This window comes from Sciurus vulgaris, assembly GCF_902686455.1.
Source record: "Sciurus vulgaris genome assembly, chromosome: 8".
Classification (NCBI taxonomy): domain Eukaryota; kingdom Metazoa; phylum Chordata; class Mammalia; order Rodentia; family Sciuridae; genus Sciurus; species Sciurus vulgaris.
In genome coordinates this window covers 123,335,095-123,362,155 of record NC_136468.1, presented here as the reverse complement: position 1 = coordinate 123,362,155, position 27,061 = coordinate 123,335,095, and the positions used below count along the sequence as shown (strand labels likewise).

Genomic DNA, 27,061 nt, shown 5'->3' with positions numbered 1-27,061 from the left:
GCTCTGTGCCTGTCCTTGGGCCATCACCCGCTTCCAGCTCATCACATTAAATTCTAACTTAGGCTTGATTCTTGTATTTTTCTCATCTACAACCTTGAACCCATCAGTGAGTCTTGACAGCTTTTGGTTCTAGAATGTACCTTGGGCTCTTGATTTTATATGATACTGACACCACAGGCCTGAGCCCTTTGCCCTCTGGATGGCAGGTGTGCCGTTGCCTGCCAAATGATCTTCACGAGGCATATTTTTCCTATTAATCTTGCTTCATGCCAGTCATTGCCTTTTTTTGGGGGGTGGGGTTTACTGGGGATCAAACTCAGGCATTCGACCACTGAGCCACATCCCCAGCCCTATATTGCATCTTATTTAGAGACAGGGTGCTTAGCACCTAGCTTTTCCTGAGGCTGGCTTTAATCCTCTTGCCTCAGCCTCCCGAGCTGCTGAAATTGTAACTGTACACCACCACACCCAGCCCAGTCACTGGCTTTTCTCACCCCCACAGGTCAGCTCCACCTTCTCCAGCCTCTCCCTCTGCATCTACCCCTTCCCATCAGTCAGAACCCCCGGCTCCTTGGTGACCCTCCAGCACCTCTATCACACACCTCTTCACATTTCCCACTAGGTTTAGTTTTTCCCTGTCCACTTGTATCTAAGGCAGTTTGGTAATTCATATTTGCAAGAAAATGCTCAAGCAGGATGACACAAACCTGTAGACCACTGAGCCAGCACCACAGAGCTCAGCAGTGTGGGTGGGGGCAAGGGAGAATGCTGGAGGGGACTGTGTGACCGACTCAGACCTTGATCCTGCATGGGGGTGGCAGCCTGATTCTTCAGCCATCACTTTAATTGTACTCTTATGCTTTTCTCTGGCCATACTCTAAAGCTTGCAACCAGGCAGTGACACAGAAGCAGGACTCCAGCAACTCTAAGACCCCAAAACAGCCCTTTGTTCCAGGTGGGCTCTTCAGGAAACTGGGGCTCATCCCTCCTCATTAAGATAGAGCACCATGTAAAACAAGAAGTCTGACATCAGAAGCTTTATTTATAAACCTCACACGAAAACAGGACCAAGGACCAGTGGCATGGCTGGGGGTAGGGGAAACTGAAGGCAGTGTGTGCACTTGAGCTTGATCATCCTGCTCCTTGAGGTGAAGCTTCCTGCTGCCTCCAGCTGCCGTCCATCTGTCCATTCAGCCTTATCCAATGATCTGCACCTGCCCCAAGGGGAGGGCCACATCCTCACCCACACTTGCCCTCCAGGGCAGAAGACAGGCCCAACCAAGTCCTTTGACAGGAGGCTTATATTTCTGTAGTTCGTTTTAGAGCTTAAATTGTGTCCTTCTAGATATTAAACCACTTGGATTTTGTAATTGCCTGATGAGACCATCAGGTTGAATAAATGACTTTTGGAAAAAAAAATCTCATCTCTGATCCTTTCGAATATCGACAGATTCCATCAAGAATAAGTTTTAAGGTATAAAAATACTATGTGTGTATACATATAAAACAGCAACAAAACTAAACCACATTTCTAAAGCAAATGTACTGTGCCAGAAGATACTACAAATGTATTTATTTATAATACTAGATCCAACTCCCAATATTCTCAAGGAAAAATTTTAAATAAATAAGTCATGGGATGAGAATTATTGTTTAGGAATTTAAGAGGGTAGAATATTCCAGTACTTCATCAGCACATCTGGTTGTGGTCTTGTGAGTATCACTTCCCCTGATGCCAGCTCATGGTCAGTTCATTTGGTTTGTGGTTTAAAAAGAAACTTGTATTGCTCAGAAGACCACCACCAACAACAAAAAAAATGATAAAAGTTTTGTCGGTATTCATTACCAACAAAAATACAAAATAAGTCGTAAGAGTACTAGTAAAAAAGTTTCAATCAATGCCATCACAAAAGACAATACAAAAACCAAAGTGCTCAAATGGAAGGAACAGTAAACTTGCCCAGAACATATAAAAGCTTTAAATATAATCTTAGTATATACAAAAATGGGTCAGAAAAATTCTAGAAAAGTCTCTTGAATTTAAGTGAAACATTTATGGAGCTGTGCTCAGGCTGTCCTGGGTATATTCTAGGCAGGTTAGTGACGCCACAATCATTTTCCCTCATGCTCTGAGCCCTCCAAGGCTAAGTTTCCACTTGCAAGAGGAATGAAGACTAGAAAGGAAGTCACTGTTAGCTAATTTTTCAGTTAGTGCTCATTTGTCAATAAAGGAAGTTGTCTCTCCCCTTTACTGTTTCACACAATGGACAGAAGCCACAGACCTTGCTACTTCATATGCCAATCACAAGTGAAGCATCTTCAGATTTCATACCTTGGGAACAATGACTCCAGGCTCTCAATACCTTAGGGTGGAAAGCTGTTTAACTTAGGAATACAGGGATACACTGAGCCAGCCTCAGTCTGCAAGAGACTAGCTCAGGACAAAGCAGCTTGCTGGACCACCACCAGATGCAGAAGGTTACAGGCTGTGCAAAGATGTCCTTTTTTAGGGTAAAGATGTACTTAAAGTAACCTGCCACTGTTACTCCTGCTAAGCTGACATGGCTCAGTCATGGCCCACCAGGCTACTGAACCCAGGACAATACATTTCTCACATTTCAAGGTTTCCCAGTCTTGGCAAAGAGATGGCACCAAAGGGTAGGCTCTGGGATGAGTACTGAACTGGAGCCAGGTGGCATCCCAGTGCCTGCACTGGTGGCAGGGTGGGTCTGGGCAGCTAGGGAGCTGACAGTGGACTGCTGGCTCTCAGCCATTAGTCTAGCCTTGTCCACAGGCAGTTTCACAGCCATTTGCTAGGCTGAGAGCTATCGAAGCACTCTAGCTCTTACTCTTCTAGCTCTCTGCCTCTGTACCACCAGTCCATTTTCTACCCCTCTGCCCTGAGTTGGGGTACAAATTGTTGAAACCCAAACTTATCTAGAAATGTTTCCTAACCTCCATTCTCTGCAGACTGGCTGATACCCTTGCATAGTGCCCATGCCCTGCAGAGGCACAAGAGGATGGTGGGCCATGACTTTAAATCTGTGACAGAAACCCAGGATTTGGGAGATAGGTCCCCTCCACATCAGCCCACATGACAGCACCAGGAAGGGAAAGGTGACTCACCCAGCAAGTCAAACACTTTTCCTTCACAACATTTAAACCTGTCTTGCAACTTTAACCTTTTCTGAAGAAATTTTAATCTGGCAAATCTCAAACTAGCAAGTTTTTTCTGCCAGTTCTGACCTCTTTCATAAGCAAAAATAATTCTTTTTCTTCAAGTACATCCAGGGTAGAAAATGAAATCCAGCTTCATACTTGGTCCAGCATGCTACTCTATAATGACAAGAACCAGCCATTCAGCAACTGCCAGACTTGAACTAACGTCACTACCAGACCTGTGAGGCTATCACCTCAGTAATGGCCTCTGCAGGGGCCCTGGGACAGTCTTCTCTAGAGACTAGTTCACTTGCTTTCTAGATAAGGAATCTATTACCTTAAAGAAACGAAATGTTCATTAGACATATTTCTCTATTTATAGCTTATCTAAAATGTTATTGGTTATGTTCCATTTTTGAACAGGCTAAAAAAACAAAACATCCTGGGTGTATAAATTTGTTGACTGCTTCTGAAAGATTCTTAAATGGATACTATGCCTTACAGTTCATATGTAGGAGGAATAACCAATTTGTAGTTTTGAGAACTGGGGTGAAACAAGTTACCCTACTCTAAAAAAGGGAGAGGTGAGACTTGGTCTTGAAAGAGACCTTGCCTCTGATCTTTAGGGACTTGGTTCACTTTTCTATTGAATATGAGAAAGCACAGCCAAACTATATTGAAGGCATAGGTTAAAAGAAGGTATTAATTAGGCAGAAAAGTCACCAATTGGCTAATTCTTTTTCTAGAACTTGAAAAGTCAGAAAAAGATCATTTCAAACTTTCAGAAACAACCATGTACATGAACAGGACACAAACTGGGGATGCCTTACCCAAGGAGATGGCCAAGAGAGGCCTTTGAGTGTCAAAGCACGGCTAGCCTGCGAGGTCAAAGTTCAAGAAATATTGTCATCCAGGATGCTCTTACATCTCCATTACACTTCAGTCTCTTTCACAAAATAGTATTCAAGAGAATGGAAAGTTTCCACTTTACTCCCAACCATTGTCTTTGATCATGTGGGCAAGCTCAATAATAAATTTTCCTTCCTTATATTTCTGACTGCTCTCAAAGGCATGTTCCTTGGGAGGGGGAAAAAAAGTAGAGAGAAGGTTTTAGGACAGAATCTGTTTCATTTTTCAACTTTACCTTTTTTCTTTTCCCCCCTCGGTTCTGAGGATTGAACACGGGGACACTCTACCCCTGAGCCATATCCCCAGTCCTTTTTGAGACAGGGTAGAAAATGCAGTCTCCCCAGCTGGGGGATTACATGTATGTACCACTGTGCCTGGAATTCTTTTTCTTACAAGAACAATAATCATACGGATTAAGGGCCACCCTAATTTGTTCTAGGGATTTAACCCAGAGGTGGTATGCCACTGAGTTTTATGCCCACGGCCCTTCTTATTTTTTGAGACAGGGTCTTATAAATTGCCAGGGCTGGCCATGAACTTGCAATCCTCCTGCTTCAACTTCCTGAGTAGCTGGGATTACAGGCCTGTACCCCTGTGCCTGGCTGGGCAACGTTAATTCAAATCTTCAAATCTGTTTACCAGGGTTTGGGATATAGCTCATTGGGCTAGCATGTGTTTAGCAGGTTTTAAAGCCATGGGTTCTATCACCAGCACCACACCAGAAAAAAAAAAATGTTTACTGAACATTTACTTGCATAGTAATGCCCTATGCATTAGGGCAATTTAGGAGGTATGATGGAGATTGATATGAAGCATAGGGACATAAATAAAAATAGGTCAAAGATGCTTAGGAGCATGCCTTTTATGTGAGGACTATGAATCTGCCTTATCATTTTGTCATGTTGAGTACATGGCCTGATGATACCAGGTGTTGGGGACACAGATGACTAGGGTGAGTTCTGTCTGGTTGGCACAGAAGAGATGCCCCAGTAGAGAATTAGCAGGCATAGCAACAGCGACACATGGTGCAATGGCCATGAGGGGACGGCAGGGCTTCTGGAAGAGGGGCTGCCCAGAAGGAGGCACTGGGAGCGTAAACAGGCTTCAGAGAGCCTATCTGTGTGTCCCCTCATAGTTCTTGGGGAATCTGGAGGATCAGAGATGGTAAGAAATTAAAAAACGAGGGAGATCAAGCAGCTCTGACCTGGAGAACTCTGGAGCCAGGAAGAATGTGGCAGATAACGTCAAAAAAAGAGAGCACCACGTAAAACAGGCCTCTCAAATGCCATTGTCAGGGTGGGGCTCCATAAGATGGATAGGTGGCTTTTGCCTGGAGAAAAGGTGGGGCAGAGGACATTTGGAAGCTGCCAACACAGAAGGGATCAGAAGCATGCCAGGCTCATGTGGCCTGGGACAGAGAGGACTCAGCAGACGATGGTGGGCAGCAGATAGTGTCAGGAGGAGACCAAGCATCCTCACTGGCCTCTGCAATAAGCAGCTCAGCCACCTGAGTGCTGGGTGCAAGGGAGGAGGACACAACTAGGGGTGGGGCAGAAGGTTCAGGCTTATCATCATTGAGATTCACCATGTGGGAGAGAAGGAATAGAGAGACGAAGGCTGGAGTTCGGGCAGAGATGGCAACTTTCAGCTCAAAGTCTAGGGGAAACAAAGGTCTTGGGAGAAGAGTCTTTGGGTAATCTCTGTCTCTGAGCCCAGTGGCCCCTGACACTGAGTAGTCTGTTGAACTTGCTCCAAAAATGGGATTGCCTTCACGGAAGCACCTTTCAGATTCTTGGAATCTGGGGCAGCCCCATGACTAGTCCTGTGCCTTAACCAACTTCTAAAGAAACTGCTGAAAATATGTCATTGACTGACATCATCTATTCTACTCCAAGGGGAAGGCTGACTCAATTGCATTAGTTGTGTGTGCATGTGTGGCATGTTGTACACATCACAACACACCAGTTAGAAGAGGTGGGTACTCACGTATTTCCACCCAAGTGTGGTCTTGCAGTTCTCACAGTAGATGTCTGCGACTGCATGCAGCCCAGTGAGAAGGACCCTCTCCTCAGCGGGACCACAGCCCACGTTCACCCTGTAGGGACAAAGGAGTGACCACACTGGAGGCCAACCCTCCCAGGCCCCACTGCTGGCTTCCCCCAACCCTGGTCCCCTATTATTAAAAGTTCACCAGAAAGCAGCACTGAACCGTTTCAGCTCCCCAACCTCCTGCCAGCCACCACCTTTAATAAGAAAGAATTTTTCTTTTCTTTTTGCAGTGCAAAAGATGAAATAGAGAGTCTCACACATGTTAAGTAAGCACTCTACCAGTGAACCACAACCTCAGGCCCAGGAGCAAGTTTTCTTTCCCCACAAGGATCCCAACATGGGATAGGCTGCAGGGAACTAAAATCCTCAGACTACATTTTTAGGAACTCTCAGTCACAGGAAACTAAAATTCTTTCCATTCATATACTGGCACTGGCTAGGTAATTCTAGACCACAGGTGGAACTCCATTTACATATTCCAGCCCTGCATAATGGAATAGGAAGGTAGACAGAAATATCAATGTCACTGGATGGGGACCCCAGGCCACCTGCCAGGCAGCAAGTACTCACACAGAATTGAAGAGGTAGGCTCGTCCCTGACTTCCCTGAAAGGACTGTAAAGAAGAAGAGGGTGTTAGAAGATTGGTTGTGATAAGACACCAAGGATGGTGAGTTCTGCATTCTGGAGTGAATGTGGAACAAGGAGAGAGAGCTGCTCAGACTCCAGAGCGAGTGTTCTGTGGAAGGAGTAGCCCCTAGAACACTATGGGACTAAACAAGGTTCCATTAACTCCATCAGAATAGCTTACAAAGAACAAGGGCAGAGGCTGGGGTTGTAGCTCAGTGGCAGAGCACTTGCTTAGCATGCGTAAGGCACTGGTTTTGATCCTTGGTACCACATAAAAGTAAACAAATAAAAGAAAGGCATTCTGTCCATCTACAACTACAAAAAAAAAAAAAAAAAAAAAAAAAACCAAAACCAAAACAAACAAACAAAAACTCCAAAAATCCAACCAACCAACCAACAAACAAACAAAAAACAGGGCAGATGCCCCTCCAAAACTGTAATGGTAATAGTGATTATATAGAACAAACTGATTTTTCATCTACACTGAATCAGGAAGTGAATGATTCTGTAGTTTCAACATTCTGATAGTGACTGTATTGGAAAATCATAGCATTACAGCACCAGGCAAGATGGTATACACCTGTAGTCTCAGCAACTTGGGAGGTGGGAGGCTGAAACAGGAAGATCACTTGAGGCAAGGAGTTCAAGGCTAGGAAAAAAAAAAAAAAAAAAAAAAAAAAAAAAAAAGTCATGGTCTAAGATGATCTCTTCCTAAGAGTATAAAGGACCTTCCAGTCACATCTCACCCAAGAAAATGTTACTAGTCAAGAAACAGACCTAGTATATTCATGTATTTAAAAATGATTCAGGGCTGGGGATATAGCTCAGTTGGTAGAGTGCCTTGCAAGCACAAGGCCCTAGGTTCAATCCCTAGCACCGCGAAAAAAAAAAAAAAAAAAAAAAAAAAAAAAAAAAAAAAAAAAGATTCAATGTAAAGGAGCCAGAGTAAGATGTATGTCTTTCCTGAACAGGAAAGAATGTCCCATGGGAGGGTTCGTCTGCTCTGGTGCAGACTCAAATGATTCACACAGCATGGTCAGCCTCCTGAGTCACTGAGATTACAGGCATGTGCCACCAAGCCAGGACCAGTTAGCATTACTTTAATGGGTAATTATGAGCAATAATTTCTTTGAAAATTAAAAACAAAAACCAAAAAAACAAAGGGAGAGCCCCCACTGGACCTGAATAGACATCTGTCTCCTGAGAATGAAATAAATCTTTAAGCCACTGAGATCTGAAAGACTTTTCTATCTCATTTGATGCAAAGAACATTTTTGTTTTTGTTTTTGTTTTTGTTTTGTGCTGGGGATTGAATCTAGGACCTCTAGCATGCTGAGCACACACACTACTGTTGAGCTACAAGTATACCAGCCAAACAGGAATGTTTTAATTTTATAATACAGATTTCAGACTTAAAAGGTGTTTCCTTAAGTGATTTTCTAGGATTTAGAATATAATTCTACCTTCAATTTAATAACCACTTTATAGAACTTTTGCACTCTTGGCTGGGCATGATGGCACAAGTCTACAACCCCACTGAACTCAAACTTGGGAGGCTGAAGCACAAGAATTGCACATTTGAGGCTGGCCTCAGAAATTTAGCATGACCCTGTCTCAAAAACTAAAGTCTGGGGATGTAGTTTAATGGTAAAGCACCTTTGGGTTCAGTCCTCAGTACCATCCAGTACAGGAGTGGGGGGAACTTTTGCACATCCTTCAGTTTTCTAGACTGAATTTCCTAGTTTTCTTGCCTATTCTGCAGGTCCTTAATTTCCAACAGGGTTTGAATCAATGATAGAAGCTGCTCTGCAATTCAGATTCAGACATTAGTCTGACCAGAATGTGGGGCAGCTAACTTCTGTTAATTTAGTGCCAGGAGAGGGCTGGATGTGGTGGCACATGCCTGTGATCCCAGCTACTTGAGAGACTGAGGAAGGATGCCAAGTTTGAGGCCAAACTGAGCAACATAGCCAGACCCAGTCTCAAAATAAGAACAACTTAGGAAGTAACTTAGTGGTAGAGTGCTTGCTTTCTGCTCGTGATGTAATGTTAAAAACAGCTAATGATCTCAAGTTCTTAGAAGGAAGCATCTCAAATTTCTTCTGACCACCTCTAAGGATTGATATGCCCAGGATACTCCAGAAAAAAACACTGGTGCATGACTATATCTATCCATCAGGTGAAAGGTCATGGCCACAGCAGGTGTCATGGCTCACTGATATCACTAAGCCCCACAGCCCCTAACTAAAGGCCCAGAGTGCTCTGCCTGTCATTATCTCATGACACCTTTTTACACACTATACCTGTCTCAGAAAATGAGGTGCCTCAGGAGCTTCTACCACTTTCCTAAAACTTCCAGATGGAGAAAGGAGCCACAGATGCAAAGAGCAAAACTCTGCTTTGTTTGACATGTTTTATTTTAGATAATGAACAGAAATAACATCTATTACTGTTGAAAATGCAAGAGATATATGTTATTCAAACTGAATTAAATAATAAACCTAAGAAGAGATTTCTGGAAGGTGCAACTTCCTGATGAGACTTTCAAAGCAGCCCAGGTGGGTAAGTGGGGGATCATGACTCATGCAGTGAAGATGGTTCCCAGAGTGAATATTAGCTTGTCCATTACATTTGATTGTTCTAAATGTTCACAGCTAGTTGATTATAAACATCACATACCACTAATAAAGAGCTCAATGGAATAAGGAGGAACCAGGGGATGCTTATTTATGTCTTGGGTCTGGAAGCAGAGACTACTTAGAGCTTTAATCCAGGGCTCTTAGAGACCATGGCACAGGTGGGCATGTCCTCCTAGGCATTTTCTTTTTTCTTTTTGGTGGTAGGGATGGAACCCAGGCCCTTGGGCATGCTAATCAGGTGCTGTATGACTGAGCTTTAGAAAACTTTTTCCTTCTTAATCACTCCAAGTTTTAAATATTTAATTCTTTTATTATTAAATGATTCCTACAGATTTTCTACAGACTTAATTTCTTTCATGTTCTCTGATTTCACATTAATCTCACTGCTTTGACAAATAATTGACTCATCTTGCTTAGTAATCTACAAGAGTTCCAGATGCCCAGTCCTCTAAAACCCATCTATTGTGCCAAGATTACAATAAAGATGTTGGTGTAGCCACATTTAATCATGCACAAAACTTCCACCAACACTGCCCAAAAGGCTGTAGACCTTTACAACATAGCAAATTCAGGAAGTCATGTGATGATTAAATATTTGTGTACTAAATAGGTACTATGATGACAAATGATCATTGTGTTAAGGGCGTTTCATCAGTTTTTAAACTCAAGCCACTTGCCTTGGAGATCAGCTCATCGTGATTGGCCAGGTGGGCTCTGCAGTGGATACAGCTGTATGTTCGGTGACAGTTTGGCAGGTAAGCTTGGAACGTTTTGGATTTGGTCATTTTCACCATTTCTGCTGGGTGCTCCTCACTCAGCTCAGGGCTGGCACTCGAAGAGCTGCGGCTCTGCTGGACTCTCTGACAAAAGAAACACTGGAAAATGCACGCAAGAGCCGTTGTTGTTTGGGAGGGTGTGTGGCACTGTCCACACAGCTGGGACAAGAAAAAAATGTCACAACCTGTCAACGAATCAGACATAGCTATGGGTTATATAAAGAATATAGTATAAGGGCTGGGTTTGTGGCTCAGTGGTAGAGCACTTGCCTAGCATGCATGAGGCTCTGGGTTCAATTCTCAGCACCACATATAAATAAATGAATAAAGTTCTATGAATACCTAAAAATTAAAAAAATAAAGTATATTATTAAGGAGTTATGTTTAGAATTCATATGGTTTGAAGAATGGGGAGGGGTCAGATCTCACTTTACATTATTTTTGGTGGTGCTAGGGATCAAACCCAGAGCCTACCACTTAGCTACATTTCCAGCCCAATATCTAACTCAACTCTTTAAATGTACATAAAAAGAATATTGTTAACCATTCTACATTTAGTTAGAGGTGGCAAGTGGACTAATTTTAAATACAAATAAATGAGAAAAAAATTTGATTAAATACATCTTATACCATGTGTGGCTTTAGGAAACATGAAGGAAAAAGCAGTCAACTTGGACTCCTAAGTGAGACCAGCAGCAGTGCTGGATATATCCCAAATTCGGGAATAATGACTCAAAGCACCAAGACATTTATGCATGATGGATCCAGTACTAACTAAACTTTAACAAATTACATGTTAGTCCAGAGATAAACTCAGATATAAACTCAAATACAAGGGACTGGGGTTGTGGCTCAGTGGAAGAGCAATTGCCTAGCACTTGTGAGGCACTGGGTTTGATCCTCAGCATCACATAAACTCAAATACAGTCAAATAAATTTTGACAAGAGTATCAAGATCATTCACTGGGGGAAAGGACGGTATTTTCAACACATAATGTTGGAAAAACTGGATATCCATGTTAAAAAAAAAAAGTTGGACCCTCACCTAATATGATACAGAATAACTAAAAGTTATAAAATTCTTAGAAGAAAATGCAGGGAGAAAGCTTTGGGATATTAAATTTGGCAATAGTTTCTTGGATTTGAACCAAAATCACAGGCAGCAAAGGAAAAAAAAATAAATAGGACTTGATGAAAATTAAATTTTTTTTTTTTTTTTTTTTTTTTTTTTCAGTACTGGGGCTTGAACTCAGGGCTTTGTGCTTTCAAGGCAAGCACTCTACCAGCTGAGCTATCTCCCCAGCCCTAAAAAATTTTATACTTCAAAGTATTCTATCAATAGAGTGATAAAGTAACCAACAGAATGGAAGAAAAGTATTTTCAAATATACCTGATAGGGTGTTAATATCCAAAATATAAAAAGAACTGAAATAAACAACCACTACCAAAAAAATGGATTTAAAAATTGGCAAAGATATGCAAATGGTCAGTAAGCCCATGAAAAACTATCCATCACGAATCATTCAAGAAAGGCAATACATGCCTGTAATCCCAGTGGCTCAGGAGGCTAAGGCAGGAGGATTGCAAGTTCAGCAATTTAGTGAGGCCCTAAAGCAACTCAGTGAGACCCTGTCTCTAAATAAAATACAGAAAAGGCTGAGGATGTAGCTGAAGTTGAGCACTTCTGGGTTCAACAATCCCTAGTACCAGGAAAAAGAAAAAATAAAATTAAAAATTAAAAAAAGGAGAGGTAAATTAAGGCCGCAATGAGATACCACTTCACACACCCTCAGGATACCTATTAAAACAAACTCACCAGAAAATAACAAATGTTGGCAAGCATGTGGAGAAATAAGAATCCTTGTGAACTGCTGGTAGGAATGTAAAATGGTACAGTCACTATGGAAAACACTATGGTGGCTCCTTAAAAAAGTAAGCATGGAATTACCATATTGTATGGTTTAGATGTGAGGTGTACCCACAAAACTCATGTGAGACAATGCTTTCAGAGGTGAAGTGAATAGACTATGAGAGGTGTAACCTAATTAATATATTAATCCACTAATGAATTAACTGGGCAGTAACTGTAGGCAGATAGGGTGTGGCTGGAGGAAGCAGGTCCCTTAGGGTGTGACTTCAGGGTTTATATTTTGTCCTTGGTAAGCAGAGCTTGCTCTTGCTTTCTGGTTGTCATGTCCTGAGCTGCTTTCCTCCTCCACTTCCTTCTGCCATGATGTTCTGCCTCAACTTGGGCCCAGAGCTTATAAGGTCAAACAACTGTGGATTGAAACTCTGAAACCATGAGCCAAAATAAACTCCTCTCAACTCTTCTTGTCAGATATTTTGGTCACTGCAATACAAAAGTCGACTAAAACATATATGATCCAGCAACCTCGCTTCTTAGTATATAATCAAAATAATTGAAAGCAGATATATAAATATATATACCCAAGTTCTTTCAGCAGCATTATTTACAATAGCCAAGAGATGGAAGCAACCTAAGTATTCATGAACAGATGAATGGATAAACAAAATGTCATGTACAGAATATTATTTAATTTTTGGAAGTAAGGAAATAGCATATGCGATGACATGGATGAACCTTGAAGACAGTATGCTAGGTGAAATAAGCCAGTTACAAAAGGACAAATACTGTATGATTCCACTGATAGATACCTAATCAAATTTATGGAGACAGAAAGTCAAATGGTGATTTCCAGGAGCTGGGAAGAGGAGTGGGGACAGAGTTTCAGTTTGGGATGATGAAGAGTTTAGAGATGGATCATAGTAATGGTTATATAATGATGTTAATGTACTTAAAGCCACTGAATGGTATGTTTAAAAGTGGTTAAGATGGTACATTTGTATTAATCACAATTTTTAAAAAATGTATCATTTTTACATTTTAAACATATCATTAAAAGAAAAAAAGGTGAGTCCATGAATGTACTGCCATCACTGACATCAGAAGCCAAACTCTTCTGAGTAGCCTCACCTTGGCTGGGTAGTTTTTGTGACAGGCATCCTGCAGGAGAGAAGCACACAAAGACTTTGTTTCAGAGTAAACAGAAGAAAAAAAAATCTTCAAATTTAAAAGCATGGGCATGGGAACATGAGCAATTGAGCCGCTAGGCAGCTTTGGCCCAGGAGGTCTGCTCCTCTTCCTCAGGGCAACTCCTGTTCTGGCTCGTAAAGACCTTCTGCTTCAACAGTATGGCCTCTTCTTGTGCCCTTCCCTGAGATGACACCCAGGGATACTGTCCTTGATCCTTGGTCCTTCCACCTGTGCAGGAAGTTCTGCTCTCTGTTCAGGTATTCTAGCATTGGAAAGTCACTTTCTTAAATTTGTGAATTTAGTTTTGTTTGGGCAGAACATAGTATCTAAACATACAAGTTGCAGACAGACACAAAATGGCCATGTATATTGGGTGTGCATGCCTAAAATTTCAGGTACTCTGGAGTCTGAGGCAGGAGGACTGAAAGTTCCAAGTCAGCATGGCAATGTAGGTATGTAGTTCAGTAGTAGTACACTCCTGGGTTCAATCCCCACTACAAAAAATATAAATAATATAAATATATATGACACTCTTGTGCTGCTGCCCAATATGGAGAGGGCACCATGTCATTGCTAAGCTATAGTGCCCTGCAATATCCCTTTCTGAGATGCCACTCAATTTGGACTGGTGTTTGTCATTCTCTGCTTTTCTTTGCACCTATGCCATGTATGTGGTATTGTCTTGAGTAACACCATTGTATCTTCCATGTTAGGAACTGGATATGGTGCTGTGTGACTTTTCTGCAGAGGCATGCTGAGTCTGCCCATGTCCCCATTGACCACTGGCCTCCCTTCACCTGGTGCCCCCGCAATGTTCCCATCAGATATGCCTGATGCATGTAGCCACTGATGGTTCATGGACATGATGGCTCCCAGATTGGGCCACTGTGTGATTCTCCACAGATGGCATCTCTCCTGAAACACAGGCAGGCATATTGTTGGTGCAATCCTAGGAAGTGACAGGTCATGAATCACATGTACTCAGGTCACACTCCCAAGTACTGGTGACAAGGACACGCTGCCAGCAGTGGTCAAATTCCTGCTGCTACTAGATATGGTCAAATCTTCCTCCCTGCCAATTTGATATGATCACAATTAAAATTTTTTGCCAATTGGTGGTATGAAGCAACATCTCACTGTGGATTTAATTTGCTTTAATCTGGTCATTCACACTGACAAAAAGGCATCCTCTTTTGTGACATTCCTTTTTAGTCTTTCTTCCCTTTTCTATTAATTGCTGATCTTTTCCTTATTGATTTGTCAGGAGCTTATGATATATTATGGAAACTGAAGCATACATAAAACAATATAGGTTGTATCATTATAAGCATTACTGTGATGTGGATGTGCCACTTCATCCTGGGGAAGAGATGCTCTGGGACAAAGCTGTGGCTTATGGTCACTGTTCAAGGCTCCTAAAACAGAGATCAGGGATCTTACAGCTGTGGACATCTGAATGTAACCATATTTTCTGGAGCAGTGGCCTGATTCTGGTATAGTTGTAGGTTGCATGCCCCAATGCCCTCAGCCTAGGTCCTTCACACATTAATCACATTCATGAAAGTATGCACAAAAGTACTCCTGAACTCGGTACAATGTACCCTCAACTTAGTTGTGCACGTGTGCAATGTGAACTTTAGGAAACCTAATTATATAGATATGAATGTATATCATGTACACATTTACATGTATGTATGCATACAGTAATGCGTTTCAAATTTTCCAAGAACAGTCTAACTAGACTCAAAATCTTATCAATGTGTTACCATATATAGTTCAAATTTTAAAAGATAAAAAGTAAATGAAAAAAAGATGGTTTAAGATTTTATAAAAACCAACTTCCATTTATAGAACTATGATACACCATATATTTGGACCAATTCTCCTACTTCTGAGAAATACTAAAAATGTTGACAAAAGAATATTTTGTTTTCAATTAAAATAATTTTTATAAGAGACAGTCTTGTTATGTTGCTGAGGTTAGCTTGGAACTCATGATCCTCCTACCTCAGCCTCCCAAGAGGCTGGAAATACAGGCATGCACCACGGCACCCCACTAAGGACATTTTCTTCAAGGAATCAGGGGCTTCCAAGATAATGAGAAACAATCAGGCACCATCTAGGCAGAGTAGAGCCCAGAGGATTGAGACAAGTATGGCAGTTGCTCTTGCCCTGAAAGCATTTTTGCCAAAATTCAGCAAGTTGGGCTTCTGTTTACAAGTCTACCATCAGCCCTAGGTGCAGAGTCTGATGGGGATACCCAACCCACAAAGCAGTCAGCATACGAGAGCCCTAACATGGATTTGCAGTCCAAATACCATCATCGAGAAGGTTCCAAGAACCTAGATGACACTAGGCTGACAGTGAATTGAGATACCTGGTAGAAATAAGTATAAATCTAGCCTGGAGAAAGTAGCTGTATCCAGACTTCAGAAATTCCCACAAGTAATTTTTCAAGGACAATGAGTAAAAGAGAAAAAAATAATAAGGCAGGCTGGAGGAATAGCACAGTGACAGAACATTTGCCTAGCATATGTGAGGCCTTGGGTTCAATTTCCAGTTACTTGGGAAGCTGAGGCAAGAGGACTGCAAGTTCCAGGCCAGTCTGGAAAACTTAGCAAGACCCTGTCTCAAAATTAAAAGGGCTGAGGATATAGCCCAGTAGAGTACCTCTGGATTCAATCCCTAGTACAGGAAGGACAGAAGGAAGGAAAAATAAAAACATGTAGGGAACAGCAAACAAGAAAAATAACCTTGTAGATTTGGAGAAAAACATGAGTAGAACTTATAGAAATAAACATCAGTAAACACAATAGGTTTATCTGGAAGAAGACAGATAATAAGATAGCTAACTGAAGATAAGTCAAATAACCAATGGAAACTTTTCCAGAATTGAAAGAAAGAATAATTTACAGACCAAAGAGGCCTAACAACCCCAAAGAGAAAAATAAAGTCATAGCTAGTTGGTAATGCTAGGAGGAGGAGAGGGAGGAGAAAGAGGAGGAGGGGGGGAGGGTGAAGAGGGGGGGAGGATGAAGAGGAGGGGGGAAGGGGGGAGGATGAAGAGGAGGGGGGAAGGGAGGGAGGAGGAGGGGGGGGAGGAGGAGGGGGAGGAGGAGGAGAAACAGGAGGAATGCCTGGCACACACCTGTAATATCAGAAACCTGGGAGGTTGAGGCAGAAGGATCCCAGGTTCAAAGCCAGCCTCAGCAACTTAGTGAGACCCTGACTCAAAATAAAAAATGGTTGGGGATGTGGCTCAGTGGTTAAGTGCCCCAGGTTCAATCCCTGGTACCCAAAACAAACAAACTGTAGCTAGGCACAGAGGCATACAGCTGTAATCTCAGGTACTCAGGAGGCTGAGGCAAGAAAGAGGACTGCAAGTCCAAGACCAGCCTACAAACTGAGAGATAAACTGTCTCAGGATAAAAAAATAAAAAGGGCTGGGGATGTAGCTTAGTGGTAGGGTGCCCCTGGGTTCAATCCCCAGTACAAAAAAAATTTTAAAAAAGAATTTCTGAAGAAATCTGATTATACTGGATATTCCCAACTGGTGATTCCCAACCCTTGAACTCTTTTCCCCACGAACTGCTATTATGCTGTGCCAATCCTGAATTTTCCCCCTAGGTTTCTTTAGATTCAAGGGCAAGACCTCAATACTTTACATTTTGCTAGATTTGTGTTGCTAGGACCTATTGGATCCTTCATGAAATTGAATCCAGGTCTCCCTACCACCTTTGATAAACTCTGACACCCCAGGACACTTGTCATGGAGACAAGTGTTAACTGGACACCATCCTACATGATCCCAGTTCCATCTTCTAGTTCCACTCCTTTGCCCATGTATCTCACCCTTCCATGAGGACATCACAAGAGAGCTAGCTGGACAGCAGTATTTTCAAATCCATATTCCACCAATTAGTAATGACCAATAAGGAAAGAACAAACTTGTTTAGGTTCCACTTATTAAACTCATGTTGAATCTTTGTTTTAACATTTTCACCCACATTTTTCTATTGAAATGACATTTAATAAATTTCTGTTTTCTCTCTTCTCTCCCTTCCCTGGATTTTCCTTTAATAAAACACACTTAAGGGGATGGGGATATGGCTCAGTTGGTAGAGTGCTTGCCTTGCAAGCACAAGGCCGTGAGTTCAATCCCCAGCACCACAAAAACAACAACAACAAAAAAAAACCCTTAAGTATGATATGAAGGGCCAATGGGGGGACAGAGATCTTACTCGAAAAGTGGTTATTCAGGTCTTTGTGGTGAAACACTAAAGTGACCTGCATAGAGAGCTGCAGAAACTGCCTTTCACTTTATTCATTGCTTTTGAACAGGTGATAGCACTTTTATTCATAGTGAGAAAAGCCAATACCCCTCATTTTAAGCTCTTCATTATCTTCTAATGGAATAGCACTCTTTTTAACTGTGGTAAGAATGCTTAAAATTAGAGCTACCCTTTTAAATTTTATGGACAGGGTACATAAAATTTATGTTGATTGGGCTGGGGTTGTAGCTCAGTGGTAGAGCACTTGCCTCGCATGTGTGAGGCACTGGGTTCAATTCTCAGTACCACATGTAAATAAATAAAAGAAAGGTTCATTGAGAACTAAAAAAATATTTTAAAAAAATTTATGTTGATTATAGGCAATGACTATATACCAGATCTCTCCAACTTATTTCTCTTACTTTAACTCAAACTTTATGCCCATCAATTAATAAGTCTGCATTTCCCCCAGTTCTGGCTTCCACCATTCCAGTCTTCAGGCAGTTTTTGATTGTTTTTAATACTGGGGATTGACCCAGCAGTGTTTTACCACTGAGTTACATTCTCAGCCCTTTTTGAGACAGGGTCTCACTAAATTGTTAAGAGCCTTACTAAGTTGCTGAGCCTGGCCTTGAACTCACAGTCCTTCTGCCTCAGCCTCCTGAGTTGCTGGGATTACTGGTGTGTGCCACCATGCTCAGCTTTAATCAGCTTTTTAGCCAAACATGCACTGTCGCTTTAGGGGAAATCATGGTCAAATTTTCAACCAACTAATATACAAATGGGCTTTTATAATAGGATCTATTAGAAAGCTGGGCATGGTAGTACAAGCCTGTTGTCCGAGCTCCGTGGGATGCTGAGGTGGGAGGATGATTTAAGCCCCAAACTTGAGACCAGTCTGGGGAACACAGTGAGAGTCTATCTTAAAAACAAACAAAAACTATAATCCTCTAAGTCTGGAGGTCAACTACCATCCACTTGAAAGATATTGATGTGGGGTAAGTTTTTTGAGTAAAAACAATTTTCTGGGTTACAGAAGTTTCTCTCCTAAAATAAGCACAGAAATTATTTTAAGAGAACATGAATCAGGCCCATGTCCATATGGTGCAGTTACCACACTTCTAAAGACAGAAACACTGAGGAATAATACTAAACGCCAGCAGTTTTTGACTCTTTCTGGGATGAGGTGCAGACTGTCTGGGAGCCATGGGCACCTCTTCCTCTTTCAGAACCTCCCAACAGGGTGCTCACCCCCTACCCCATGTCAATCACAGGTCTGTTCCTTTCTATTCCCTATGATGTTTTGCTTTTGCTTCAGAACCACTACCAACTGGCAGACAAATTGGCCTTCACCTCACAACTTTACCCCCGAAGCTTTCTAGGTTGTTGCGAGGTAAGAGGGTATCAGGCACATAAAGAATGAGTGTGTGATTTGAACTAGAATTGGCGTCTCTGCTGGACTTGACCATGAAATCACAAGCGTGTCTGCTTCTAGGAAGCAGAGGGATGAACACGTTGCCCAAAAAGACACGATATGTACTCATGCGGCCTTGCCATGTAAGCCATAAAGAAGGTGGAACCTCACTCAGACAGGTGACATGTGCTAGGGACATTAGGTCCTTGTTCCAGGGAAGAGTGATGAGAGGCAGAATGGGCTTCCTAGCCTCACTCCTTCCTCCAGAGCTGCCCTGTCCCAAAAGTTCCAGCTCTTAGGCCCTCTGTCTTCAGGGGAAGAGGACTCTCTGCTGCTGGCTTCCCTCTCCTACCACTCACTAACACAGCACTATTCTAGGCATTAAAAAGGTAAAAAGGTGACTTGCTATCACAGAGAAAGGGACAACAGATAAAAGTGCCAGCTTATGGATAAGGAAATGCAGCAGCTCCCAAAGAACCCAATAGTTAATGCCTGCACTATTCTAAGGAGTTTACTGCATAAGAATCACCCAAGTTAATAGGAATCCTAAGAGATATAGGTTGTTCTTAGTCCCAATGTGCAGGTGGGGAAATTGAGGCCCAGAAAGATTAACCAACGTATCCAAGGCTGCACAGTAAGCTGTGGAGCTGGATTCAAAATAGTGAGTCCACAGCCTGAAGACACACAAATAGAAGTGCAACTTCACTCATCAATGCAGACTGAAGGAACACTGATATCTTTCTTACACTTAGCAGGTTGGCAAACAGCTTAAAAATATTTGAGCTGGGCATAGTGGTATATACCTGTGGTCCCAGCTACTTGGGAAAAAAAGTTGGATCACTTGAGTCCATGAATTTGAGGCCAGCCTGGACAACATAGCAAGACTTTCTCTCTTTAGGGGGAAAAAAAAGTTGATAACACTGCTATATCTGTTTGGCAATTCCCATTAGCATTCTTGGGCATGCACTTCTGAAGTGGAGGATCCATTCCAGGAGTTCACCTTCTGACTGTCTTGTTCATATGCAGATACCTGGATAAAAGTGGTCATAATTTGCCTGTAATAGTCCCAAATTAGAAGCCATGTTGAGTCTAATGAAATACTGACCAAATGCACTAATAAGCATGTATCAGAGGCACTTCAAATATGAGGCTTCAGACTAGAGTCTGGAAGGGAAAAGAAGGTGACTTCTTTTTCACTGTCTGCTTTATTTTATTTATTATTATTATTATTTTTTTGTTGCTGGGGATGGAACCTGGGGCCGTATGCATGCTATGAAAGTGCTCTACCACTGAGCCATATCCCCAACCCATTTCTCTGCTTTCTGGTACCTTTTCATTTTGATGCCAAGAGTATGCACTGACTATTCAAACTCACAGAGTAATACACTCACAGGCAGGGAAAAGTCTGGAAGGATTTACATCAAAGGGTAATAGCACTAGTACAATTTGCCCTTAGCAACAACAGTTTCCCTCTGCACACATGCCTACATCCTCCCTTCATGAATCACAGGATAATGAGGCTTCTTCCACATTTCAGATACTGCAGCATTGGTGGACCACAGGTTCCACTGGGAGGGGTAAGAAGTACCAGTAATACCAATTACATAGCTGCCCTAAGGAGCAGCTACCTTGGTCTGCTGTGGACTCCCAACAGCTCCCATTATCTGGTGAACCCAAGAGAGTCTGGTACCTCCATGACCCAGTGGTCCAGATACCTCTGACTTCAAGATCTGTTTTCTCCATCTCTCCTCCCACCTTGCTCAAGTCTGGCATCTCCCACAAGACTACAGATAATGTGCCTGCACTCAGTCTCTCTTCAAAGAATCTGAAATGCATTCCTTCTTATTTCTACTACTAGTAAGTTTCCCATAGCCATAGCCCTGGGACACATCCTAGCAGAAGTGTCTAGTTTCCTTACAAACCATCAAAAGAAGGGAAAAGTAGGATGCACACACAAGCAGTCCTAGAAGGCTGAACTGCAGTGGAAGAAAAGAGGCTGGGAATTTTAAACTATTTTATTTAATCACATGTTGACTAAAATGCAATCAAACATTCAAAGCCCTGTCTTTTGTGAAGGGAAGAGAAAGATCAGAGACACAAAGAAGAACTGTAGAGGGGCCCTGTGCTCAGGAGAGTGTATGCCAATGATGCTGGGAAGTCAATGGATACCACATGGGCATGAGCAGGTGAGATTTGGCAAGAGAGATATACCACTACTGGACAAAGCTGAAAGAGGGTTTGAGTCTGAAAGGTTTCCCAGGTTTCCATACAAAATGTGCCACATATTTGTTGGCTCCGGGACCTTGAATCAATCTTTGTTAACTTATCTATAATATGGGGTAACATGTAATTCATATGGTTATTCACAGAATCACACAAAATGTTAAGGAAGGTGATCCTTGGTCACAGTTCAAATGCCTGGAAAGTGCCTCACAACAGGAACATACTGTCATTATTACAGCATGGCAGAGGTCAAGCAAGCTCAATACCTCACAAACCCCCCAGGAATCTTGGTCCTCATCTCAGAGCCCTGAAAGTATCAGAGGGCCTGCTGAATAATGGGGAGGTACAGTCTCTTAACCCATTCCTGGTGTGTGGACAACTGTGGGTTAGCATCAGAATTCCCATTTTAATTTCACCTGCTGATGAGTTTTCAGCAGGACAGTGTCTCTATCATAGGAGGAACATCACTTGGTTGGCAGAATTAATTTCGTTCCCTTGACATCTTTCCAGAATCCATTTCACACTGCCCTCCCCAGAATTCTTAGCTTTCCATTTCTCAGCTATTCAGAATTTTTTACAACTTTCATTCACATCCTTTGTCAAGCTGGGCATGATGGCACATGTCTGTAATCCCAGCAATTCAGGAGGATGAGACTCACAAATTCAAAACCAGCCTCAGCAACTTATGGCCTTAGTGAGGCCATAAGTAACTTAGGGAGACCCTGTGTCAAAAATAAAAAGGGCTGGGGATGTGGCTCAGTGGTTAAGCACTCCTGGGTTCAATATACCTGGTAAAAACAAAACAAAACAAAACAAAACAAAACAAAAAACCCACCAACACAACAATGAAAAAACCAAAACCAAACCAAAAAAAAAAAAAAAATCAAAACAAAAACAAAAAAAAAACCTCTTGTCAAAATTCACACTCCCAGATGGGGATTGAGCTCAGTGGTAGAACACCTGCATGAGGGCCTGGGTTCAATCCCCAGCACCAAAGTAAATACATAAGTAAATAAAAATTTAAAAATTCCCACTCCCATCACTGATTATCAGATCTAATTACTCAGAAAAATATTTAAACTAAAGGACTCTCTAATGAAAGAGTGTCAGAGAATAGTTTTAAAGCAGGAGGACTGAGTTGGGGCTATAGCTCCTTGAAGGAGTGCTTATATAGTATGTAGAGGCCCTGGGTTGGATCACCCATATTGTAAAGCAAGCAAGAAAGTGGGAGGATTTCGGCTTCTTCATATTCTAAACCACTTTTATGCATTTATCAGCCTTCCCAGGGAGAATAATGCATTAAAACTACACAGTCCCTTGACTTCTCCATCCTGCTTCTTGACCAGATGCTTGTGAAAAGAGGAAAGAATCAAAGAATAGATGTTACAGGAATACTGGTCTCAACATAAAGAGATAGCTTTGCCAACTCCAGTGCTTCAAAAATGGAAAACTTTATGCTTGAAGTTTAAAGAATGGACCCAAATCAGTTAAATTTTTTTTTTTTTTTTTTTTTTTTGTATCAGGGATGGAACTCAGGGATGCTTAAAAACTGAGCCACATCCCCAGGCCTTTTTATATTTTATTTTGAGACAGGGTCTTGCCAAGTTGCTTAGGACCTAAGTTGCCAAGGCTAGCTTTAAACTTGTGATTCTCCTGCCTCAGCCTCTCAAGCTGCACTAATTCACAGGTGTGTGCCACTGTGCCTGGCTATTTATTTTTTAAAATTTGGCCAAATGTACCATGGCAATGTAGGATAGTTTAACATTGGGGAACACTGGATAAGAGATACAGTGGAAATGACAGCACTATCTTTGCAACTTTTGTTTTTGGTGCCGGGGACTGAACTCAGGGCCTCATGCATGATTTGCACATACTCCATCACTGAGGCATACCCCCAGCTCTTTTGCAACTTTTATGTAAATCTAAAGTTTTTCTAAAATAAGTTTATTTTTAAAATGGCCTGGTGTATAGCTCAGTGGTAGAGTACTTGACTAGCATGTAAGGACCCGGGTTCCATCCTCAGCATCAAAAACCAAAAGCAAAGATTTTTCAGATTGGTATCTAAGATATTTCAGTTACTCTTGTAAGGGCCTTAGTATGGGTCAGACCCTGTGCTAGTACATATATGTAATATGGCAGGAATTTGCTCCAGTCCCTTAAGGAGAAGTCACTCTAACCACAACGGAGGTGCACAAAAGTATAGGTCTTGAACATCAGCATTCCTCAAACATGCTATGAAACACTGTCCCCCAAGAGCCTACAGTGAGTGGTGGGGCAACCAGTGTGTGATTATAAGACTCTACGGTACCGGGTTCAAGCACAGCTTTTGGCATGGACAGGTGCGCAGCAAACATTTGCTACATTTACTAGAAAACAGCAGAAGCTAAAGGGCACATAAGTGATGGGGGCAGGGCACCTTGCACAGGTGAAGCAAATGGTAAAGTTTCACAGAGGATGTAAGATTGGCCTTGAGCACTGGGCAGAAATTTAGGAGTGAGGGGCTCAGGGGCTGATGGGTGGAAAGAATAACATTGTGGCCAAGTCACACACATTAAGGTAGGTACCTTTTGGATACAGGAGGAAATGCAACTGAACCCAAAGGGCGTGGGGTGGGGAAGCTGATGTCTTTCATGTCTATAACCTATCTGAAATGGAATTTTGGCCTTATTTCTGTCCTAGAATTGAGCACACAATTTAGATATCAGAGACGTCAATCAACAGTAGGCATGGGCAGGTGGTGACTCCTACTTAGTAGGGTTCTGAAGCTCGGGCTTTTGCATTCTCTGTATTAATAAAGCCTACAGTCACAAACACCGAGGGCAATTAATTTTAATTATGATCTTCATGTGGACAACTTGAAAAAAAAAATCCCCCTCTCAATAAACAATCCTTCATTGGAGACATCTTTTGTTCTCATTTCCTCCTCAATTGTGGCTTTTATTTATTTATTTTTTTAAGGAAAGAAAAAATAAACACTAGGCATCTAGTTCATGTCCAGTAAATCTCTGCATGGTGGTGCGGGAAAAAAAAGCAGGGGGAGACAGGGAGGTGGAGAGGGAGGTGGAGAGAAGGCGGGGAAAACCAAAGATTAGGCTTTGTGGTGTGTTTCCATACGGAGTGAGCCAAATATCTACACATCCGAAAATGAAAACGGAACAAAAAAAAGTCAACGGATCCGCCTCACTCGCGCCGCTGCCCGCCCGCACGCCCAACAGGTGCTTCCCAGGCCCGCCCGCAACCACAGTACCATTAGGTCGCCACAAAGTAACCGCCCGCGCAACTGTAACGAGGCCCGCCAGTACTCACGGCCGCTCCGCGGTCCGTGCCCCGGCCCGCAGAGCCCATCCGGCCCGGGCCTCGGTCAGCGCGGGCTCTGCTCTCAGGCGGCCCCGGCGTGGCCCGGGACGCACTGCGGCCGTTGGCGCCTCGGCAAAGCGCGAGGCATCCTCCCGCCGCCGCCCCACGGGCCGCCAGCCCTTTGTTTTGGAGCTGCTTGCCGGGCCCACCCGCCGTTAACGGCCTCGGAACGCCGCGCTGGCCAATCAGCACGCCACCCCGCCCGCGCCCCGCCCCCATCTCGCGAGCCCCCGCCCCGCACGCTCCACGCCACCAAGCAAGGCCGGCTCCCACCCTGCCAGGCAGGATAGTGGTGCACGTGCCGCGGGGCGCGCCGTCCTTTCATTGGCTGGCCCTCCGGGCGCGGCCTCAGAGCCATCCTGTAAGGGCTGAAGTATGCTGGGGCGGGGCGCGGGGGACGGGCTCAGCAAGGAGTACAGCGCGCAGGCGCTGGTTGGCCAGGCTGGGGTTCTTGACTTGAAGGGGTGTCAGGCTCCTGGGAGGCAAGCACTCGGGGAGTCTCACGATTCACACGCCTGTCCTGACACACAAGGTTGGGCCAAGGTCTTGTTGAACACACTTCCAGGAATCGTGGGTGGAGAGACCCGCTTGCAGCCCCTCTGCGTGTTCCCAGCATCGGTGCTCTTGACCTGGTTCAGGAGGCCCGGGCAGAAGCCTGCAAGTGGATCCGGACGTGAGCCCAGTGGGACCATTCCTGGCCCGTCCTATCTGCAATGGGTTTGCCGGAGTGCGGGGGTCCTTCGCACTTTCGTATCCCAGACCACCCTCTCTGAACTCTTCAAGACACCCTTAGGATCCGTTACCATGGGAGAACCTCCTGACGTGCATCTGGACCCTAGCCCAGCTCCGGAACCCCCAAATCGGGCTCGACAGCACCCCCACCAAGCAACCCACACCCTCTGTGTGTCCACATGTTATCCCCTTACACTTCTGTTGTTTTCTTGATCTCACATCATTCCTCTGTAAATCGGACTTTAAATAAGGCACACTGTTATCGTCCTCTAGAGAGTTTTCTTTCTTTTTTGTAAGCCATTGTATTTGTGGTTTTTTTCCTTTATTTAAAAAAAATTTTTTTTAAAAATTATTCTAATTCGTTGTACATAACAGTAGAATGCATTTATACATTTTGATAGATCATACATAAATGGAGTGTAATTTCTCTTTTTCTTATTATACATATTGCAGGATCATATGGGTCATGCAGAAATCCATATACGTGAGGTAATAATGTCTGTTTCACTCTACTATCATTCCTTCCCTCCCCTCCCTTCACTCACCTCTACCTAATATATAAGTAACTCTATTCTTCCCTATCCCCCACCCCTTATTGTGAATTAGCTTCCACATATCAGAGAAAACATTTGGCCTTTGGTCTTTTGAGTTTGGCTTATTTCATTTAGCATGATATTCTCTAACTCCATCTATGTACCAGCAAATGCCAGAATTTCATTCTTATTTAAAACTGAATAATATTCCATCATATATATCTATCTATCTATATATATATATATCACATTTTCTTTATCCATTCATCTGTTGAAGGTCACCTAGGTTGGTTCCACAGTTTAGCAATTGTGAATTGATCTGCTACAAACTTTGAAGTGGCTGCATCACTGTAGTATGCTGATTTTAAGTCATTTGGGTATAAACCAAGGAGTGGGACAGCTGGGTCAAGTGGTGGTTCCATTCCAAGTTTTCTGAGGAATCTCCATACTGCTTTTCAGAGTGGTTGCACTAATTTTGTAGTCCCATCAGTAATATATGAGTGTACCTTTTCCCCAACATCCTCGCACTTATTGTTGCTTGTATTCTTGATCACTGCCATTCTGACTGGAGTGAGATGAAATCTTAGAGTGGTTTTGATTTGCATTTCTTTAATTACTAGAGATGGTGAACATATTTTCATATATTTGTTGATCGATTGTATATCTTTTTCTGTGAAGTGTCTGTTCAGTTCCTTAGCCCATTTATTGATTGAGTTATTTGATTTTTTGGTGTTAAGTTTTTTTTAAGTTCTTTATCTATCCTGGAGATTAGTGCTCTGTCTGGTGTGGTAAAGATTTTCTCCCAGTCTGTAGGCTCTCTCTTCACATTATTGATTGTTTCTTTTGCTGAGAAGCAGCTTTTTTAGTTTGAGTCCACTCCATTTATTGATTCTTGATTTAACTTCTTTCTCTGTAGGGATCTTGTTAAGAAGTCAGGTCCTAGGCTGACATGGTAAAGATTTGGGCCTACTTTTTCTTTTAGTAGTTGCAGGGTCTCTGTTCTAGTGCCTAAGTCTTTGATTCACAGTGAGTTGAGTTTTGTGCAGGATGAGAGATAAGGGTTGAATTTCATTTTGTTACATGTGGCTTTCCAGTTTCCCAGCACCATTTGTTGAATAAACTGTCTTTTCTCCAGTGAATGTTTTTGGCACCTTTGTCTAGTATGAGATACCTGTATTGATGTGGGTTTGTCTCTGTGTCTTTTATTCTGTACCATTGATCTACCTGTCTGTTTTGGTGCCAATACCTACAGCTCTGTAGTATAGTTTGAAGTCTGGTATTGTGATGTCTCCTGCTTCACTTTTCTTGCTAAGAAT

At 42.7% G+C, this 27,061-nt stretch overlaps 2 protein-coding genes across 9 annotated transcripts in view; one reads left to right on the top strand and one right to left on the bottom strand.

The window, feature by feature from the left end:
* Positions 1–2,628, top strand: part of PPIL2 (peptidylprolyl isomerase like 2) — a 31,465-nt gene extending 28,837 nt beyond the window's left edge. For all 3 annotated transcript variants that reach the window (XM_079152137.1, XM_079152136.1, XM_079152138.1), the window contains one exon: positions 884–2,628. The gene's annotated coding sequence lies outside the window, so the exon portion shown is untranslated. The remainder of the gene's footprint in view (positions 1–883) is intronic.
* YPEL1 (yippee like 1) overlaps positions 1–24,635 on the bottom strand; it is a 49,163-nt gene extending 24,528 nt beyond the window's left edge. For 3 of the 6 annotated variants that reach the window (XR_013765915.1, XR_013765916.1, XM_079152151.1), the window contains exons 1-4: positions 24,426–24,635; positions 10,062–10,345; positions 6,688–6,731; positions 6,055–6,163 (exon numbers count right to left, since the gene is read on the bottom strand). Coding sequence is in view for 4 of the 6 variants with exons in the window: in XM_079152151.1 (XP_079008277.1) it covers positions 6,055–6,163; positions 6,688–6,731; positions 10,062–10,345; positions 24,426–24,468 (480 nt within the window). In the remaining 2 variants the exon portion in view is untranslated. Of the gene's footprint in view, positions 1–3,419; positions 4,237–6,054; positions 6,164–6,687; positions 6,732–10,061; positions 10,346–13,155; positions 13,186–24,425 lie in introns of those variants that run through there. The other 3 variants (XM_079152153.1, XM_079152150.1, XM_079152152.1) reach the window with 3 other exon arrangements.
* Between the last annotated feature and the right edge of the window lie 2,426 nt (positions 24,636–27,061).